This window comes from Bufo bufo, chromosome 4, assembly GCF_905171765.1.
Source record: "Bufo bufo chromosome 4, aBufBuf1.1, whole genome shotgun sequence".
NCBI classification, from domain to species: domain Eukaryota; kingdom Metazoa; phylum Chordata; class Amphibia; order Anura; family Bufonidae; genus Bufo; species Bufo bufo.
In genome coordinates, this window is record NC_053392.1 from 407868649 (window position 1) to 407891389 (window position 22741).

Here is a 22741-nt window from a genome sequence, read left to right on the forward strand (position 1 = left end):
GAGATAGAGCTTCCTGCCTGGACATCTATTCTGACCTTCTGGAGCTGTGTTGCTGCGTTCGCTGGTAGTTGGTCCAGTACGCTACCCTCCAGATCCCTGTTGTACCTTTTTGGTTTATTGTGGTCGCCCACCTGGGTGTATGTGTTTGTATGTTTTGTCTGTCCTCTCCCTGGTGTTTCCCTCTTAGTGATAGTGGTGTGGACTAGCGATCCCACCGGCCTGTTCACTATCCAGGGCTCATATTAGGGAAAGCCAGGGTTTAGGCACGTGATCGCCGCACGGGTGAGGAACCCGTCTAGGGACGTCAGGGGAGTCAGGTGCCAGCCGCAAGGTGAGTTAGGGGTCACCACCTTTCCCTCTCCCTTGGGCAGGGCTTTCCCTGTTTTCCTCCCTGTGCATGACGTCGGTCATTACATTATCTCTGGCCATTATTTTGTGTAGGTAAAAAAAAAAAAAATTTTTTTTTACCTACTTAGAATCCAGTATGGATCAAATTGCTGCTCTGTCCAAACAATTTCATGGCCTGTCTTTGGAGGTGGTAGGATTGAAGGCGTCGGTCCTCCAGCAACAGCAGCAATTACAACTGACTGCAAGCCCAGCGGTTGCTACTGGTAACCAGGTTGTTGCGGAACCCAAGGTCCCTCTCCTTGACAGATTTTCTGGGGGAAGGGACAAGTTTTTGACATTCCGTGAGGCCTGTAAGTTATATTTTAAACTGCGCCCTTACTCCTCTGGTAATGAAGATCAGCGGGTGGGGGTTGTTATTTCCCTGCTGCAGGGGGATCCGCAGTCCTGGGCGTTCTCTTTACCTACTGATTCCCAGGCTCTTCGGTCAGTGGATGAGTTTTTCGGGGCCTTGGGTCTCATATATGATGACCCTGACCGAGTCGCCCTGGCTGAATCAAGATTACGGAGACTCTTACAAAAAGAGCGGCCGGTAGAGGAGTATTGCTCTGAATTCCGTAGGTGGGCTACGGATACCCAATGGAATGACCCGGCTCTCAGGAGTCAGTTCTGCTCTGGGTTATCCGAAAGGGTTAAGGATGCGCTTGCATTATATGAGACCCCCTTTTCCCTTGATGCGGTTATGTCCCTTTCTATCCGAATAGATAGACGCCTTAGGGTCAGGTTGAAAAAACCGGAGCAATTGGTAACCCCTCCCAAGCAGCAGTTAGTCTGTACGGACTTAGACGAGCCTATGCAGCTAGGAGGAACTACTCGTCAGGTCCGTCCTCCTGAGGCTCGCCGTAGGCGTGGGGTTTGTTTTTTCTGTGGGGGGAGGGGTCATTTCATTAATGTCTGTCCTTCTTTCCTCAGAAACAAAAGAGCGTCGGAAAAACTACTAACCCCAGGCTGTGTGGAGGATGTCAGCCGGGGGGTATACGTTTCCTCCATACGTACATCGCAATTTGTGTTGCCAGCGGTTATTATTTTTGGTGATAAGACGGAGACTATTTCTTTCTTTCTAGACAGTGGAGCAGGGGTAAATTTGATAGATGCCCATTTTGCCCGCACTTTGGGTTTGTCTCTCTGTACTTTACAGAGACCCATTCCCATATTCGCTATTGATTCTGCTCCCCTGTCTCAGAGAAACCTCACGCACATTGTTCATAATTTACACCTTCGGGTAGGGGACCACCATAACGAAATGCTTTCAGGTTATGTTCTGGAGGGGCTTCCCACTCCGGTAGTGCTGGGTCTTCCCTGGTTGGTAGCGCACAATCCAGTGGTGGATTGGCAGGCCAGGGAGATATTGGAGTGGAGTGAGCAGTGCAGAGAAAATTGCTTAAATAGCAATTGCTTAGTCGCCTCCATAACTACCCTACCTACATTTATTTCGGACTTTGAGGATTTTTATTCTGAAAAGGGTTGTCAGAAGTTACCACCTCATCGTCCTTATGATTGCCCGGTTAACCTTATTCCCGGCGCAAAATAACCCAAGACCAGGTTATATAATCTTTCGGGTCCAGAGAGACAAGCCATGAAAGATTATATCTCCGAGAGTCTGGCTAAGGGACACATCAGACCCTCTTCTTCACCCGTGGCTGCAGGGTTTTTCTTCGTTAAAAATAAAGATGGGGGCCTGCGTCCTTGCCTAGATTTTCGCGAATTAAATCAGATAACCATCCGAGACCCATACCCTCTTCCTCTCATTCCTGACCTGTTTAATCAGATTGCGGGTGCTAGGTGGTTCTCCAAACTTGATCTTAGGGGTGCCTACAATCTGATTCGTATTAAGGAGGGGGATGAGTGGAAGACAGCGTTTAACACCCCTGAGGGGCATTATGAAAATCTAGTTATGCCTTTCGGTCTGACCAATGCTCCTGCCGTCTTTCAACATTTCGTTAATGACATTTTTAGTCATCTAATCGGCAGGTTTGTGGTAATATACCTAGATGATATTTTAATTTATTCGTCTGATCTGAAAACACATGAGGTGCATGTCAGGCAAGTACTGCAGGTCCTACGGACGAATGAATTATATGCTAAAATTGAAAAATGTGTCTTCGCCGTTCAGGAGATACAATTCCTGGGTTATTTTTTATCTGCGTCAGGTTTCCGTATGGATCCTAGGAAGGTCCAGGCAATTTTAGATTGGGATCTTCCTGAGAACCTCAAAGCACTACAACGGTTCTTGGGCTTCGCGAATTTCTATAGGAAATTCATTAAAAATTATTCACTTATTGTAAAACCGCTTACTGACATGACTAGGAAGGGGACTGATTTTTCTAAATGGTCTGATGCCGCTAAAGTTGCTTTTTCCTCTCTAAAAGAGAGGTTTACCTCAGCACCTGTACTGGTCCAACCTGATGTCTCTCAGCCTTTTATTGTTGAAGTCGATGCGTCAGAGGTGGGAGTGGGGGCGGTGCTGTCTCAGGGTCCGTCTCCTGGCAAATGGCGTCCTTGTGCTTTCTTTTCTAAAAAACTATCTGCAGCAGAAAAGAACTACGATATTGGCAATAGGGAACTATTAGCTATTAAACTTGCGTTTGAGGAGTGGCGTCATTTCTTAGAGGGGGCAGTCCACCCCGTCACTGTGATTACGGACCACAAAAATCTTCTGTACCTCGAATCAGCTAAGCGTCTCACCCCTAGACAGGCTAGGTGGTCGCTATTTTTTACCAGGTTTAACTTTGTGATTACCTATCGTCCTGGGGCAAAGAACACCAAGGCTGATGCACTATCTCGTTGTTTCCCTGGAGGGGGTAATGTGAGTGATCCGGTACCCATTCTTCAAAGAGGAGTGGTTGTTTCTGCGGTACACTCTGTTTTGGAGGGGAAGGTGTTAGAGGCCCAGGGGGACGCCCCGGTCTCTTGCCCCTCAGAGAAATTGTTTGTACCGTTGAACTTACGTTTCGAATTATTAAAGGAACATCATAATTCGGCACTTGCTGGGCACCCGGGTAGTAAAGCAACCTTGGAACTATTGTCTCGTCGTTTTTGGTGGCCAAGGTTGCGTCAGGATGTATTGGATTTTGTGTCTTCTTGCTCTACCTGTGCGCGCGCAAAAGTTTCACATACACGTCCTGCAGGGTCTCTATTACCACTCGTCATTCCCAATAGACCGTGGACACATCTGTCAATGGATTTTATCACTGACTTACCTTTGTCTGCGGGTAAAACAGTTATTTTGGTAGTAGTAGACAGGTTTAGCAAAATGGTACACTTCATTGCGTTACCCGCACTACCTAATGCTAAGACTCTTGCCCAGGTATTCGTCAGTGAGATCGTGAAGCTTCACGGGGTCCCCTCCGATGTTGTTTCGGATCGGGGAACCCAGTTTATTTCTAAATTTTGGAAAGCTTTTTGTTCCCGTTTGGGGGTACACTTGTCCTTTTCCTCTGCTTTCCATCCTCAGTCCAATGGACAGACTGAGCGTACCAACCAAAACCTTGAGACATATCTAAGATGTTTTGTGTCTGAAAACCAAGAGTTGTGGTCATCATATTTACCGTTAGCTGAGTTTGCCATAAATAATCGTCGTCCGGAATCCACTGGCAAGTCACCATTTCTTGGTGCATATGGTTTTCATCCCCAATTCTGTACTTTCAAAGAGGGGGGGTCTTCTGGGGTTCCCGAAGAGGAACGGTTTTCGTCATCTCTTTCATCGGTATGGCAGAAGGTGCAAGCTAACTTGAAAAATATGGGAGGTAAATACAAATGCATGGCTGATAAGAGACGGTCACCAGGTCCGGACCTAGGAGTGAATGACTATGTGTGGTTGTCTACTAGGAATATTAAATTGAAGGTTCCCTCTTGGAAACTGGGTCCTAGGTTTATTGGCCCTTACAAAATTGTAGCCATCATCAACCCCGTGGCTTTTCGCCTGGAGTTACCTCAGACTTTTAAAATTCATAATGTTTTTCATAAGTCGTTACTCAAAAAATATGTTCCACCTCTAGAACCATCACCGCTGCCACCCCCTCCTGTTGTCGTGGATGGTAACCTAGAATTTCAGATATCCAAAATTGTTAATTCTCGTCGGGTCCGCCGCTCTCTTCAATATCTGGTGCATTGGAGAGGTTACGGTCCCGAGGAAAGAATGTGGGTTCCTGCGTCTGAGGTAAACGCCGACAGGTTAGTTCGGGTTTTTCATGCCTCTCATCCTGAGAGACCTGGTCCTGAGTGTCCGGAGGCCCCTCGTAGAGAGGGGGGTACTGTCACGAGGGTGTCGAGGACCACGCCTGACTCCGTTATACCTGGGGTCAGGAAGTCGCAGCGGTTGGCTGCACGCTCTATTTAAGATAGGGCTGTTTTCCTTATGGTAGCTTTCTGGGTTTGCTTAGCAAACCCTTTTGGCTCACTCAGGGATCCGTAGCTCCTTCTCCTCAGCTGTTCCTTGTCCAGCACTCCCAGACCTCCTTATATTTCTCTCTCACACTTCTCTGGTTGCCAGAGATAGAGCTTCCTGCCTGGACATCTATTCTGACCTTCTGGAGCTGTGTTGCTGCGTTCGCTGGTAGTTGGTCCAGTACGCTACCCTCCAGATCCCTGTTGTACCTTTTTGGTTTATTGTGGTCGCCCACCTGGGTGTATGTGTTTGTATGTTTTGTCTGTCCTCTCCCTGGTGTTTCCCTCTTAGTGATAGTGGTGTGGACTAGCGATCCCACCGGCCTGTTCACTATCCAGGGCTCATATTAGGGAAAGCCAGGGTTTAGGCACGTGATCGCCGCACGGGTGAGGAACCCGTCTAGGGACGTCAGGGCAGTCAGGTGCCAGCCGCAAGGTGAGTTAGGGGTCACCACCTTTCCCTCTCCCTTGGGCAGGGCTTTCCCTGTTTTCCTCCCTGTGCATGACGTCGGTCATTACACACATGTGGGGTATTTATACTGCCCTGGCATTTTAGGGGGCCTAAAGCGTGAGAAGAAGTCTGGGATCCAAATGTCTAAAAATGCCCTCCTAAAAGGAATGTGGGCCCCTTTGCGCATGTAGGCTGCAAAAAAGTGTCACACATCTGGTATCGCCGTACTCAGGAGAAGTTGGGGAATGTGTTTTGGGGTGTCATTTTACATATACCCATGCTGGGTGAGAGAAATATCTCGGTCAAATGCCAACTTTGTATAAAAAAATGGGAAAAGTTGTCTTTTGCCGAGATATTTATCTCACCCAGCATAAGTATATATGAAAAATGACTCCCCAAAACACATTGCCCAACTTCTCCTGAGTACGGCAATACCACATGTGTGACACTTTTTTGCAGCCTAGGTGGGCAAAGGGGCCCACATTCCAAAGAGCACCTTTCGGATTTCACCGGCCATTTTGTACACATTTTGATTTCAAACTACTTTGCACGCATTCGGGCCCCTAAAATGCCAGGGCAGTATAACTACCCCACAAATGACCCCATTTTGGAAAGAAGACACCCCCAGGTATTTCGTGATGGGCATAGTGAGTTCATGGAAGTTTTTATTTTTTGTCACAAGTTAGTGGAATATGAGACTTTGTAAGAAAAAAAATAAAAGAAAAAAAAATCATAATTTTCTGCTAACTTGTGACAAAAAATTCTAGGAACTTGCCATGCCCCTCACGGAATACCTTGGGGTGTCTTCTTTCCAAAATGGGGTCACTTGTGGGGTAGTTATACTGCCCTGGCATTTTAGGGGCCCAAATGCGTGCGAAGTAGTTTGAAATCAAAATGTGTAAAAAATGGTCGGTGAAATCCTAAAGGTGCTCTTTGGAATGTGGGCCCCTTTGCCTACCTATGCTGCAAAAAAGTGTCACACATGTGGTATCGCCATACTCAGGAGAAGTTGGGGAATGTGTTTTGGGGTGTCATTTTACATATACCCATGCTGGGTGAGATAAATATCTTGGTCAAATGCCAACTTTGTATAAAAAAATGGGAAAAGTTGTCTTTTGCCGAGATATTTCTCTCACCCAGCATGGGTATATGTAAAAAGACACCCCAAAACACATTGCCCAACTTCTCCTGAGTACGGAGATACCACATGTGTGACACTTTTTTGCACCCTAGGTGGGTAAAGGGGCCCACATTCCAAAGAGCACCTTTAGGATTTCACCGGCCATTTTTTACAGATTTTGATTTCAAACTACTTACCACACATAAGGGCCCCTAGAATGTCAGGGCAGTATAACTACCCCACAAGTGACCCCATTTTGGAAAGAAGACACCCCAAGGTATTTCGTGATGGGCATAGTGAGTTCATGGAAGTTTTTATTTTTTGTCACAAGTTAGTGGAATATGAGACTTTGTAAGGAAAAAAAAAAAAAAAAAAAAAAAAAATCATCATTTTCCGCTAACTTGTGACAAAAAATAAAAAGTTATATGAACTCACTATGCCCATCAGCGAATACCTTAGGGTGTCTACTTTCTGAAATGGGGTCATTTGTGGGGTGTTTGTACTGTCTGGGCATTGTAGAACCTCAGGAAACATGACAGGTGCTCAGAAAGTCAGAGCTGCTTCAAAAAGCGGAAATTCACATTTTTGTACCATAGTTTGTAAACGCTATAACTTTTACCCAAACCATTTTTTTTTTTACCCAAACATTTTTTTTTTATCAAAGACATGTAAAACAATAAATTTAGAGAAAAATTTATATATGGATCTCGTTTTTTTTTTGCAAAATTTTACAACTGAAAGTGAAAAGTCATTTTTTTGCAAAAAAATCGTTAAATTTCGATTAATAACAAAAAAAGTAAAAATGTCAGCAGCAATGAAATACCACCAAATGAAAGCTCTATTAGTGAGAAGAAAAGGAGGTAAAATTCATTTGGGTGGTAAGTTGCACGACCGAGCAATAAACCGCTAAAGTTGTGGAGTGCCGATTTGTAAAAAAGGGCCTGGTCACTAGGGGGGTATAAACCTGTGGTCCTTAAGTGGTTAAGGATTAACTTTGTTGGCAAATAAATGACAAACAGTAGATTATCTGTTTGCAACAGTGCATAGTCATTGTCGGACATAGCTACATTTTATAAAGCTCACTGAAAGCGCTGATTACCCTGTCATCTCTGAACTCCGTGGATACGGGATATTTCCAACACATAGAGACTTATGGGGTTAACCAGTCGCTGTCTGTGTGAATAGCACATGGATATTTGACCTTTAAGAGGAATACCATTTAGGGTGGCAGAAACCAACGGCACCATTGTCTCTTTAAGATTTATGTAATTGACATCTAGGACCATCACAGGTCCATACTAAAAACCAAGTGCCATCGGCTCCTGCACCATTTTTGATATTTTTGTTCAATTTTAGAATTTTATTTCACTGACATTGTGTTTATGATTCATGATTGTATTAATATTGTATTTTATTAAGATTGTATATGTGACAGGCTGATTCTTATCTTTATCTTTTATGCTAATAAACCATGTTTCTATTCCATATATGAGTGCCAGTCCTATACACAATATAAATCAGATTCAGTTTTGAGGGGTGTCTCAATCTTGGACTAGAGCACCTACCCTGAGGGGACAGTGGTGAGCGGATCCCCCCTTTTTTTTCTATTTCTGTGTGCTTTTTGCCTTGAAAATCCAAGCAAATAGACCTCTAGCACAATTCCCTTAAAATATTGCATCGCATATCGTTATCGCAATTTTTAGGCCCCTAATCGCAATCGCACAAAATTCCCATATCGTGCAGCCCTAATTGAAATGAATGGTTCCGTATATGTTCCACATACTGAACAGAAAAAACGGCCAGTATACTGAATGCAAAATACTGTCGTGTGCATGAGCCCAAACTTTGTGAGTGTGCAGAAGAGGAAAATCATGGCATTTCGTGTATATTAGATTATGTCGCCATTTTTCTGCATGTCTCACTGACTGGATGGTAATGACGCCCCCTCGGCATGCTGATTGACAGGGCCAGGGAAGGTAATCCTTCTCTGCTGGCGCTGTTAGAATTTGAAATCTCGCGCCTGCGCCGTACCTGGCTTCAATCGGCGCAGGCGCACTGAGAGGCGGCCGCTCTGCTCGACCGCTCCATCCTCAAAGCCCAAACTTTGTGAGTGTGCAGAAGAGGAAAATCATGGCATTTCGTGTATATTAGATTATGTCGCCATTTTTCTGCATGTCTCACTGACTGGAGAATCAGATGGCCTGAAGTACACCACACTGACACAATCCATTTAGTGCTTATAGTGTCAGACACTGTAGGGCACTCCACTTGTGAAACTACAATTTCCAGGATGCTCCATTAACATATATGGGAGTACTGAGAACAGCCAAGAAATGATGCATGCCCGAATTGTAGTTTTACAACAGCTTGAGTGTCTGAGGTTTCTGACCCCTGCTGTAAGGACACCTCAAAGGCAAAGGTAATGATAATTCCAGAAAAAAAAAAAAATAGAATGATAGGCGTATCAAATACAATAATTTATAAAAACAGGCATAAGAGGAGCAGACATGTGACATGATTGGGGGTACTGCACCTCTAGTGTGCACTCTGCATTGTTGGGTATTTTTTCCTTCAACATTTCACAACAATTCCATTTATTTTTATATATTTGTGATTTTCTATTAATAAAGTTATGTGATATTTTTATTTTTTGTGGTTTGTGATAATTTGTAGAGCTAGGGCCACTGTTATATTCATGTGGGCATTTGTAGGCATTATTATATAATGTAAGAGGAGCAGACCTGTGATGTACGTTCTGCTGGGGTATGTTACTACCTCCATGCCTGATACTGGGCTGGATTGAATTGTGAACATTATACAGTATTGTGTGGCATTCTCTGCTTGAAGGAAGAAGATTGGGAATGCTGAGAAAACACACAGTTTAGGGACCTGCTGAGTGAATAAACAAAGAACAGAAACAGAATTAGCCTACATGCACATGAACGTGGTTTGGTTCCGCATCAGAGCCGCATTTTTTGCGGCTCGGGTGCGGACCCATTCACTTCAATGGGGCCGCAAAAGATGCGGCCAGCACGCTCACATCTGTCTGCCAGCCCTGTGCTCTGGTGAAATCTCACGCCGTTCAGTATTCGAGGCAGGCGCCGTGAGGAAGCTGGCAGCCTGCGAGCGTCTTTCCCTCACCGCGCCTGCGCTGAACGGCGCAAGATTTCACAAGAGCACAGGGCTGGGAGACATATGCGAGCGCTGCCTGGCCCGGTCAATCAGGACTTGGAGGGAGGCGACAAAGTTGGGAGAACGAAGTCTCTAGGAGCAGGAACAACGCCCCCCGCTCCTAGAGGCTAATTAGCATATTATAAAAGTTAGATTTCTGGCGTAACGGGGGCATAGATAAAAGTAAGAATAGGCTATATAGGTTAAGCTGACATTAGCACATTGCTAATGTCAGCTAGCTTAATAGGGTTAAATCTGGTGGCAGAATCCCTTTAACCCTTTCCTGATGCAGCGATTTCTTTTGCTCCCTACCTTCCCGGAGCTATAACTTTTTTCTTTTTTGCATTCAGACAGCCATATGAGGGCTCTTTTTTTATGGGACAAGTTGTACTTTCTAGTTGTAATTTCTAGGGAGGGTGGGAGTTCTAGGGAGGGAGGTGTAGTTTCAGAAAAGCTGGAGTGCCGAAGGTTGCTGATCCCTGCTCTAGTGTGACAACAGGGCTGACTATCAACCAGTATATCTGACTATCAACCAGTATATCTGAAATTCGTACATTAGGACACAGGGAGACCATATGTGTCTAAGCAGCTTTCTAAAGACAGAGGTCACGAGGTGTCCAAAGGGCTCCTTACAAATAAAGACAAAAACAAGTTCACATCCAGCATCCCAACCCAGTTAGCTCCAAAAGTGAATATGGGTGTGTACAACAGTGTGTATAGTGCCTCATCACTAGAGATAAGTGAAGTTCTTAAAAATACGATTCAGCTCCTTCACCAACTTTTACAGAATATTTGGCTTCATGACCAATTACTTTGTCACAAAGCACATTCTTTTTGTAAGTAGCGGGTACAAAGACAGGGACTGGCGATTGCGCCAATCGTGCCATCTGAGATCAATATTAAAGGGTTTCTGTCACCCCATTAAACCGTTTTTTTTTTTTTCTTTAATAATAATCCCTATAGTGCGATCTCATGATACATAATCAAATTAATAATTTTGGTTCAGTAGATTTTGCTAAAAAACGATTTTTAAAATATGCTAATTACCTTGCTACCAGCAAGTAGGGCGGCTACTTGCTGGTAGCAGCCGCATCCTCCGATGGTAATGACGCCCCCTCGGCATGCTGATTGACAGGGCCAGGGAAGGTAATCCTTCTCTGCTGGCGCTGTTAGAATTTGAAATCTCGCGCCTGCGCCGTACCTGGCTTCAATCGGCGCAGGCGCACTGAGAGGCGGCCGCTCTGCTCGACCGCTCCATCCTCAATGCGCCTGCGTCGATGACGTCATCGCATACACCCGGAAGAGAAGACGCCGGCGTCTTCTCTTCCGGGTGTATGCGATGACGTCATCGACGCAGGCGCATTGAGGATGGAGCGGTCGAGCAGAGCGGCTGCCTCTCAGTGCGCCTGTGCCGATTGAAGCCAGGTACGGCGCAGGCGCGAGATTTCAAATTCTAACAGCGCCAGCAGAGAAGGATTACCTTCCCTGGCCCTGTCAATCAGCATGCCGAGGGGGCGTCATTACCATCGGAGGATGCGGCTGCTACCAGCAAGTAGCCGCCCTACTTGCTGGTAGCAAGGTAATTAGCATATTTTAAAAATCGTTTTTTAGCAAAATCTACTGAACCAAAATTATTAATTTGATTATGTATCATGAGATCGCACTATAGGGATTATTATTAAAGAAAAAAAAAAAAACGGTTTAATGGGGTGACAGAAACCTTTTAAAGCATTTGAGGGGTTGACCTTATTAAAAAAAAAAAAAAAATTGTACTTGCCTCATCCATTTGAGTGCAAAGAGGCCATCTTGCTTGAAGATCCAGCATGATACATACGTCACCGCACACTATATTTTGAGCAGCCTCTTCGCGCTCAAATGCATGAGTATGTATTTTTTTATTTTACCGCCATTTCAGGGAAAATCAATTAGTTACCACGAAGCATGATGGAATTCTGCTTCGCAACAAATCAAATTTTTCCAGAAATTCGGATCAAAGTCTACTTCGTTAGCTTTGATTTGCTCAACACTAATCATAACTGATTAGAGAAAAGAGAATCTGCAGGGAAAATTCTTGGTTACTCTCTTCAGTTCCTTCCTGATACTGTAATAGACCTTCCAGGGCCGCTGACGTATGACACAGATGTCAGGATATTAGTTGCGCAGGCCAGTGACAAGTCTTACTGTTTGCTCTGACTTCCTCTTGTGTGTGTCCCACGCCATGTCTTTTGTGACCTCGGGGCTGCTTTCCAGCCGTAGCTGCCTGGTGTAGTGGTATGTGCAGTATATAATACTGAGTCAAAATCCAGATACAAGTCCACACTGTAAACGTACATTACCTCACTCAGACCTATAAAAAATTCTCTGACAGTTTTTTCTCATCATTTTGCATATTGTCACACTGACAGATTGCGTGGCACAGGCTGCCACTTCCCTCTTGCCACCAAGGATATGCCCACACCTGGTGGTCCGCTACATATTTTCTGCAATAGAAAATCCACATTGTATCTGGCCAATTTTGCAGCAAATTTAAATGTGGAAATGCTGAAGATTTGCCTCAGACTTCACTCTCTGCACCTTATGTCAACTTATCTACAGAGAACTTTTAGCATTTTTTTTTTTTTACAATCTCATCCTGCTCGCTGTTACTGTAATCTCTGCGGATTTAACCTGCGGTGCGGATCTCAAATCCACAGAATTTATGAGGCAGAGTTCTACCAGTGCAATATCTTGCTTGGCTGTGCATTAGACCTGTGTGACGGTAACGTACACTACACATAAGGGGGAGGATAGTGACCACTGCGCTCCACCCTCACCCCTGGCCCTGCCTGCTTGCCTCGCAAGTCCTAATGACAGGGGACAACTAGACGGCAGTCCCTAACTTAGGATACGTGCTGGGAAGACAGTCAAGACAAATAACGGAACGTGAACGGACCGGGTCAATACCTAGAGAGCTACGCAGTACTAAGGAATGAGCAGAGAATAGTCAGGAAAAGCCGAGGTCAAATACCAGGAGAGAAACGAAGTAAAACAGGAGTCCGCAAAGAATCGTCAGGTGGAAGCCGGGGTCAGGATACCAGGAGAGATGCGCAGTACAGGAGGAGCAGGCAGAGAATCGTCAGGGAACACACGATCAGGTAAGTATGCAGGAACAAAACAATCACCAGATACCTAAAATTAACAGGCAACCTGTGGCCAGCAGGCTGCCTGTATTTATAGTGGGGAGTGAGGGTCATGTGACGTGGCCAGCATCACATGACCGACAGACCGACCAGTCGAGCACCGAGTGATCAGCTCGGCACTCAAGGCAGACCTAGGAGCAGGGAGCCTCCCAGCTAGCAAAGCTGCCCTGGGAACAAGGTCAAACACAGATCCTCGCTCCCGAAGCTAAGCAGCAGGTCTGAGGCTGATGGGAGACCAAGTGCGCCTTCGGCAGCCCGTTACAACCTGCCTACGGAAAATTCCCCACCTACCATTGAAAATTTGCAGTGGAACTATCTAGCAGCTATATGATCACGCCTAAAGATTTGCACACCCAGCCTATTTGTGCTGGTCCGGCCTTCTGCCAATATGGACACTTTAGGTTCTGCACAGTTCCCTCAAACAAACAGAAACATATATTTTTCCATTGGTGTTAAAAATAAATAATAGTATACGGTTATGCAACTCTACTTCTATGTTACTGGTCAAATGTCTCAAGAACATGTCAGACACCTGTATAAGCAATTTTATCCTTGGTGAAGAGTCTCATTCGTATGGCTACACATGAGACATGCCCTGCACTGAGGAGCGCTGTGGTGCCCGACACTGACAACAAAAAGGTCCTTACCTGCAGCAAATGGTAGGCGACACTGGCGGCAGGCAAGGAGCTTGTTGTTACTAAGGAGGCTGCAGTCAGATGGTATAATTGGGGGTCATGCCAGTGTGAGATGTTGTGGAGGGGGATGTATCTTCACCATCTTTAACTGCCTGGCATGGTAATCAGAATAACTGGTGGACACTGGACAGTAGTGAATATTGGGCTGGGAACCTGAGGTTAATAAGAAACTGGTTGGCTGAGGTTAATAGGACCCTGGGTGGGGTGAATGCACAGCAGCCAGGTATAACCGTGGGAAAGTACAGTTACTGTGAGTTACTGTAGATACATTAAATTAAACTGGATCATCCAGTGTAAATCCAATATAGTGTAGCTGACACTAATGTATCCCTTTGCTATGCATGGCTGCGGTGTGTATTAACCCAACCGAGCCCCTAGTCCTCGGCTGTTACTAGTACCGTAGTATTTTTTGTGCTGCTAAATTACTTGTACTTAAAGTGGCAGTAATATAGTAGCGCAGTGAGATTATAGCACCAGTAGCAGCACAATATCGACATTTGGGATCACTGCTATTTCAGTTTTTTGTTATAAACATGTTTTTTTTTTTAATCAGTGGTCTCTTATCTCTATATCTAGATCTCTATATAAGGATCCATCACACGACCGTAAGGGCTCCTTGCCCATGCTGCGGCATGGACCTGAACGCCTATGGAAGGGGTTTTCTGGGATTTTAATATTTATGACCTATTCTAAGGAACCCATTCAAAATTGAGAACCATCCATGAGGTTAAAATAATCGAGATTTTATTTTTAGGACAATCTGTCTAGCCCTAATGCGCCAAACAAATGTTAATAGTTCAAGATTATACAAATATGGCCGGTGGCTTGGAAAGCATAGTCAACTACACATTCCAATAAAGGGGTATCCTTAAAAAAATAAAATAATAATCTCTCTTTATATAAATTTATGTATTTTACAAAAGTTGTCAGTCGCCGACGTGCAAGATTAGGGAGATTTCTACAGTCTATCAGAGCTTTTGTCACGTTCAATTAAAGTATAACTTGTATGTATCTACTGCTCAAACACTGGCTCACTTGAGATTGTCAGTTTTCCTACTACCTCAAGACTCAGTCTACAGTTTGTTTAGTATAAAGGAAATTCATGGGTCTTGACCTTCACACTGCAAGTCCAGACACCCAAATACTATACGCTTCTTGTGGCACTATACCCATGTGTAATTTTATTCAGACTCGTACAATAAACTGTATAACGTACTTCAGCCCACTAGATGGTGCCAAAAGGCAGAAAAAAAATATTTACCGGTAATCGTGTGAAAAAAGTGAGTGACTTAAATATCATATCAGCTCCCAGTCTAGGCAAGAACAAAACTGGTGATACATGTAATGTACGTAACTCCAGTCTTTGCATACCTGTCCCACTGTTATAAAAATCTTGTCATGTTGATTGCTTTAGCTATATAGGGGAATTGTCAGAGGTAGGCCTCATGCACACAAACGGGCCCGTGAGTCGGAGCGCAAATTGCGATCCGCAATGCACGGGCACCGACCATGGGGCCACCGCATGCGGATCGCGGACCCATTCACTTGAATGGGGTCTGCGATCCGCATCCGACTGTCCGCACCGCAAAAATAAGGAGTGCATCTCCCCATCTCACAACTGAAGTTTGCATGAGCTCATAGAATGATATCTAGAGTGTATGTACTTCTGATATTATCTGTACTAACCAATTCTTCACAGAAACAAAATCATTTTCTGATAAACCCCCTTCCTAATGCAGCCATTTTAGGCCTGTGATGGCTAACCTCCGGCACTCCAGCTGTCGTAAAATTACAACTCCCAAGATACACACTTGCTTGGCTATTCTCAGAACTCCACAGAAATGAGTAAAGCATGCTGGGAGTTGTAGTTTCAATACAGCTGGAGTGCTGGAGGTAAGCCATTACTAAGGGGCTCTTTTTTCACAGGATATGTTGTATTTCCTAATGGAACCTTTTAATATGCCATCACTGAAAGATGGAAACATTATATTAGTTTTTATTGAGTGATTTATTAATTACTTTTTATTACATTTTTGGGGAGGTAAAGAAACCACAAAATGGCATTTAGATTTTTTTTTCCATTACGGCATTCAATGTACAAGATAAATACATTCATATTTTAATAGTTTGGGCATTTTCGAATGCTTTGATTCCACTGATGTTTAAATTATCTTTAAAAATTATCTTTTTTGTACTTTTAGTCCCTTGAGGAGACTGCAATAGAGTACTATGGCAGGCCTGGGAAGCCTTCAGGACATTCCAGGCCCCCATAGAAACTGAACAGTTGCCACAGTCTCATCACAGGGAAAAAGGGGGGGGGGGGGGGGGTGGGTACGGTCTCCAGAGGGAGAACCCCTATCCTCTAAATGAGCACTCAGATGGCCTGGTGTCAACTGGCTATCGTCAACTCCAATCACAGACTACCGGTGGGTGTCTGCCAAGCAAAAAAAAAAAGTCAATCCCAGAAGGCTATGGTGGTCACTGAGCTAGAAGCCATGCCATCAGGGAAGGGATTAAATATTTTTTGGGAACAAGATTGAGGGACCTATCTTGCCTGTGATGCTGATACAAGCTATGAATAGCAGTAGAAAACCTGTCAGAGCTTTTGAGCTCCATGCTGAAGTGGGCATGCTCAGTGACCTGTGTATTAGTTATCATACAGTGAAGGGGAGGAGTCCCCCTGTACTATCTCCTCCAGTTTTAATGCCGTGGAAAACCACACATTTATCATAAAAACTCATTACGCTATTTAATGTGTTAACAGAATATCGCCTGTCACCACGTTTAACAAACCCCAATAATATATGTTCCACTGCTTAAAGGGAATGTCTACCACTTAAAGGGAATGTACAGTTGAAAACACAAAATGTAAATTCTGGTTGGCTACTCACTGGCTATCCCCTGCAACAATTGGTGCAAATCTGAAGTCTTTACGAGCCCCTTCTATTCCATCACCAAATTTAGGAGTCCTGCACAATTAACATCCCCAGCAAATCCCACTCAGTGATTGATGGAAGAGCGGGACAGCCACGGGAGCAAAAAATAAAGGGCAGATAAAAATGGCAGAGTGGGTGAGGACTGTGCTACATTAGTGTAAGGGCTCATTCAGACGCCGTATGCTGTCCGCAAAAATACTGAATGCTATCCGTTTTTTTGCGGATCCACAAAAAAACGGATAGCATTCAGAATTTTTGCGGACCCATAGACTTCAATGGGGCCATGTCCTAATTTTCACGGACAAGTATAGGACATGTTTCATTTGTTTTGCGGAACCGTGGAATAGAAAAGGGCCCCATAGAAGTGAATGGGTCAGCATCTTATCCGCAAAAAAACGGATCCGCATTTTTGAGGATAGCGTACGGCCGTCTTAATGAGCCCTAAAGCATAGGCACACTAGGCAGGATTATTAAGTGAGTTGCTACACAAAGTGTTTTCTAGAGGTAAAAAATACTGACATCTCCTTGAAGCAGTAGAATATATGCCCCAATGAACAAGTCAAAGGATAAAATAGGAACAAAATTGAGAACAAATCAAGATCCTTTGCATGGAAGGTTCATGAAGTGGAAATTATTGAACAGGTATATTTGCAAACAGATTCTGAATTGGCAATTTTTATTTTATTTTATTCATTCATGGATTTGATCAACTATACAATAAACCCCCAAAAAAACAGTAACTGGCTTAAAAAGATGTGCAGGCATAGGATGTCTACTGTGTGTGTATATTTACATATATAGAATTAAGACTTACATTATTGCATTCTCCAAGGAAATATAGTGCAAATCCATCAGCTTTTGTTGCTGGTAAGAGAGAAAGGTGAAATGAATTAAAAAACAACATTTGGATGCAGTCTTTGTCATTTGTGTTATTTTGTAATTCAATGTCCATTTTATTCTGAAAACTTTCAGGCCCTGAAACAATTAAAGGGTTTCTACCACCAGAAATACTGTTATGTAGCTGACTGATATAGCGATGAGCTAATGTCAGCACTACATAACAGTATGTTTCTAACATTTGTCCCTGCAGCCATTTTTGTAAAATAAGCACTTTTATAATATGCTAATGAGCCTCTGGGTGCTATGTGGGCGTAAAATCAGCACCTAGAGGCTCCGTCTACTCACGCTTTATCCCGCCCAGGTCCCCTGTTCTGCCCGCCCCGCTCCTCTTGATTGATGTCACTGTTCCCTGCATCGCAGACGAAATCCCGCGTCTGCGCCGTTCACTTCTGTATTCGGCGCAGGCGCCGTGAGTGAATGATGCGCTCCTGGTGCCGGATTCCTCACTGCGCCTGCGCCGACTATGTCACAGTGAGGAAGCCGGCATCAGGAGACCGGCCCTTCACTCACTGCGCCTGCGCCGAAGACAGAAGTGAACGGCGCAGCCGCGGGATTTCGGCAACGATGCGGTGGACCGTGGCATCAATCAAGAGGAGCAGGGCGGGCAGAACAGGGGACCTGGGCCGGATAAAGGATGAGTGGACAGAGCCTCTAGGTGCTGATTTTACGCCCACACCTAGAGGCTCATTAGCATATTATAAAAGTGCTTTTTTTTACCAAAACGACTGCAGGGACAAATGTTAGAAACATACTGTTATGTAGTGCTGACATTAGCGCTACCACTAGAATTTCTGGTGGTAGAAACCCTTTAAGAATGTATTCTTTATCAACATGTGCAAATGATATGAATACACACAGCCTTGCAAAATTCTAGTTTTTTTTTTTTTTTTTTTAAAAAGCTGGTCTCGTGACAGCCCCACTCCCACTGATGATTGCACAGATAAGCTCACCCAATCATGCACAACATAATATGGGAATTATTTCAGGCTAAAAGCTTGCTGTACTAAGTGGCTGTTGAATAAGTGGAGTTAAAGAACCAGAGTTCTGGTGCTGAGTGTGATTTTGTGGGAGTGATTGCAGGCTGAGTGAGGTTTGAAGCGGAGGTCCCTGAGAGTTAAGTACTTGCACTTTGGGGAGTGGCTTGTGCTTCCAAGTACTATTAATTACACCACTGAACTCTTCCAGAGCTTGCTCTACCTGATGCTTGCTGTACTAAGTGGCTGCTAAATAAGTGGAGTTAAAGAACCGAAGTTTAAGACAAGGAGCAAGAAACTAAGGTTTGATAGATTTACCTTGTGTGTTGTTGGTTTAATTCTAGCTAGTCCACCAACTACAGCAGACAGGGTCTAATTCTAACTAATTTTTACTGTTTTCCATCCTTACCGCTCATCCCTATCTAAACATGTGCTCCTTGAAAAATGTTACTAAGTGTGTGTGTACTGTACAATGTATGCGTGCCTTGAAGAACCATTCGAGGGTGAACACATTTGCACTAGATGCAATCATGTTGCATATTTTGAAGCCCAGATCTTGGATCTAAATAAGCACCTTTAAAAACTTAGGGGCATTGCAGACCTGAAGAGAGGCTTAGACTTAACTGTGCAGGCACTGACTGGGGTCAGTGAAATGGAGGTGGGAGGAGGGCAAGATCAGGACTATCAGGTCAGCAGTTGGGTTAATGTAGGAAGAAGAGGTAGAGGGAAAAAAGCCAGGGAGGCTAGTCCTCCGCTGGAACGCCCTAGTAAATATGCCTGTTTGGTTGATATTAGGGATGAAAGCCCAGGGCCAGCAACACTGCAGCAGGGCATTTCTCCTAGCAACCAGGAGGATAACCGCTTCAGGAAGGATGGGAAAAGGAGTGCAGCAAAGGTTAGACAGATGCTGGTGGTAGGGGACTCCATTATTAGGAGGACAGACAGGATCATCTGTCGCTGAGACCATAAATGCCGAACAATGTGTTGTCCGCCAGGTGCTCAGGTTCAGCATATCGCGGATCGGATTGACAGATTGCTGGGGAAGACCCGGCGGTCATGGTACACATTGGCACCTATGACAAAGTCAGGGGGAGATGTAAGGTCCTTAAAAATGATTTTAGGGAACTAGGAGAGAAGCTCAAGTCCAGGACCTCCAAGGTAGGGTTTTCTGAAATACTACCAGTGCCACGAGCATCACCAGAAAGACAACGGGAGCTTAGGTAGCTTAATAAGTGGCTCAGAAGCTGGTGCAGGAAGGAAGGGTTTGGATTCATGGAGAACTAGGACGACTTCTCTGTCGGTTACAGGCTCTACAATAGGGACGGGCTGCACCTTAATGGGGAGGGTGCAACTGCCCTGGGTGAAAAAATGGTGAGACGGCTGGAGGAGCTTTTAAACTAGGATCTGGTGGGAGGGTCATAATAATAAGGGGGTAGATAGTGTAGATAGAGAGTGGGATATAGAAGGGGACAGTGGGGATTTAGTGGGGGCTGGGGTTTGCGAGGAAAGTAGAGAGAAGACTGGGTATAACTATACATTTATGAAAAATAGAACTGCTGGTAACAAGAACCTGTTACATACAAACATCAACCAAGGTAACCCAAAAATCCCGGATATTCATTTTACAGGTAATCATAATTTAAAATGTATTTTCACAAATGCCAGAAGTCTAGCTAGCAAAATGGGGGAGCTGGAGGCTATGGTACTAGAAGAACACATAGATGTAGTTGGTGTGTCTGAGACATGGTTGGATTCGTCGCATGACTGGGCTGTAAATATTAAGGGTTTTACACTATTTAGGAAAGAACGGGGTCAATAAAAAATGTGGTGGCGTGTGCTGGTATGTGAGGAGTGACCTGAAGACAAGTTTGAAAAAGGCAATTGTGTGTGAGGATGTGGAAACCTTATGGGTGGAAGTTCAAAAAGATAAAAACACTGAAATAATAATACTTGGAGTAATCTATAGACCCCCTAACATCACAGAAGAGGTAGAAACGCAACTGTATAACTACAAACCGGATTCCAAAAAAGTTGGGACACTATACAAATCGTGAATAAAAACGGAATGCAATGATGTGGAGGTGCCAACTTCTAATATTTTATTCAGAATAGAACATAAATCACGGAACAAAAGTTTAAACTGAGAAAATGTACCATTTTAAGGGATAAATATGTTGAATCAGAATTTCATGGTGTCAACAAATCCCCAAAAAGTTGGGACAAGGCCATTTTCACCACTGTGTGGCATCTCCCCTTCTTCTTACAACACTCAACAGACGTCTGGGGACCGAGGAGACCAGTTTCTCAAGTTTAGAAATAGGAATGCTCTCCCATTCTTGTCTAATACAGGCCTCTAACTGTTCAATCGTCTTGGGCCTTCTTTGTTGCACCTTCCTCTTTATGATGCGCCAAATGTTCTCTATAGGTGAAAGATCTGGACTGCAGACTGGCCATTTCAGTACCCGGATCTTTCTCCTACGCAGCCATGATGTTGTGATTGATGCAGAATGTGGTCTGGCATTATCTTGCTGAAAAATGCAGGGTCTTCCCTGAAAGAGATGACGTCTGGATGGGAGCATATGTTGTTCTAGAACCTGAATATATTTTTCTGCATTGATGGTGCCTTTCCAGACATGCAAGCTGCCCATGCCACACGCACTCATGCAACCCCATACCATCAGAGATGCAGGCTTCTGAACTGAGAGTTGATAACAACTTGGGTTGTCCTTGTCCTCTTTGGTTCGGATGACATGGCGTCCCAGATTTCCAAAAAGAACTTCAGCATTCAGTTTTTATTCACAATTTGTTTAGTGTCCCAACTTTTTTGGAATCCGGTTTGTAAATAGAGTGTGCGGCACAGGCTGGTAAAGTGGTCATAATGGGAGATTTTAACTTCCCAGACATTGACTGGGGTCATGATTCTGCCTCAACCACAAAAGGGAAGAAAATTCCTCAACTTGCTGCAGGACCACTTTATGGACAGTTTGTAGAAGCTTCCACTAGGGTCAATGCTCTGTTGGATCTGGTAATCTTTTTTTTTTTTTTTTTATAAATCTTTATTACAACTTTCCAATTCATACAAAGTTTTCCACATTACATCTTTTTCTTACATAGTTACATAGTAATTACATTATAATTATTTCCCTACCTCCCCACCCACTATATGTCGGTTGCCACCAAAAGAAAAAAAGAGATTAAAAAATAAATAACTAAATAGTATTGCCATCCTCCCTCCATTGTCTATCTCCCCCACCAGCCCTCAGTTTTTATTTATTTAGCCACCTCTGCCACATCCTAGAAAATCTATGTTTTTTCTTCAACCCAGTCAGGCAAAACTCCTCACTAGCTAATGACATCCTTGTATGGTTCTCCCATTCTTTAACTGTAGGGGCCTCATTGCCCCCCCAGTGCCCAACTATGCATTTCCTGGCATGGAACAATAGTTTGGTTACGATTTCCCTATATTGAGGACCCGCCACCCCATCCAGCACCACCAAGATACATTCCTCAAAATGCCTGGGCACTATAACCTGATGGTATTCCTCAATTTTTTCAATTATCTGTGACCAGTAGTTTTGGATTTTTATGCATGTCCATAATATATGTATATCGTCTGCCCCTATCTCTCCGCACTTTTGGCAAGTAAAGACTTTGGTATTATAATACTTCATTCGTTTTTTTGGAGAATAGTAAAGACGATACAATATATTAAATTGAATTATCCTATGCGAGAAATTCCTCAAAACCTTAATCTTTGCCTGTATAGCTGAATCCCAAAAGTCTTCCCGGACAGGTTCCAAAGTACCCTGCCATTTATGTATCAAAGTATCAACTGCTCTATTATTATTCTTTTGGTGCGACAACCGTTGGTATATTTTTGAGATCAGTTTCTTGCCTGGTCTTAACTCAGTAATTTTCTCCAGGGGCTGTGGCAAAGTAGCTATTTGTGTGCCTTTCCCTATCATCTTATACAATGCATGTTGTAGTTGTAAGTAATAAAACCTCAAACCTATATACTTCAGTTGGTACTTCCTTTCCAACTCTCCGTAGGGTACCACATCCCCCTCCTCCCATACCTGTCCCAGTTTGTATATTCCATGTTTCCACCAGATCTTTTGATCAAGTGACTCTAGTTCCATGAGACTAATATTGTCCCACAGTATGGTGTCTGCGTGGGGCCCAGATTGGAGCCATAGTTCTTTTACCATCTCCCAACTCTTGGCCATCAGCAGGATCAAGGGTCTATGTTTACCTCCATGGTGAGCCAAAACACCAGTTTCCATAACTTGAAAAATGTTGCATTTCTCCAATCTTTTATTTGTACCTGCTATTACATTTTTGTAGCTTTGCTTATTGCTCCATATTATCATATTTTTTATAATCCCTGCCTTAAAATAGAGTTCCAAGTCTGGTATGGATAGTCCGCCCTCCCTCTCCTGAATATTCAATATCTGTGCCTTTATCTTTGTTCTTTTTCCTCGCCATATTAAATCGGTCATTAGGCTAGCTATTATTTTGAAATGT

The 22741-nt window shown here is 43.9% G+C and overlaps 1 protein-coding gene across 3 annotated transcripts in view; it reads right to left on the minus strand.

Moving 5' to 3' along the window:
• The window catches only part of PDE10A (phosphodiesterase 10A), a 384127-nt gene that overhangs the window by 154187 nt on the left and 207199 nt on the right, over positions 1–22741 (minus strand). For all 3 annotated transcript variants that reach the window (XM_040429292.1, XM_040429293.1, XM_040429294.1), the window contains exon 5: positions 17158–17207. In XM_040429292.1, coding sequence (XP_040285226.1) covers positions 17158–17207 — 50 coding nt within the window. The remainder of the gene's footprint in view (positions 1–17157; positions 17208–22741) is intronic.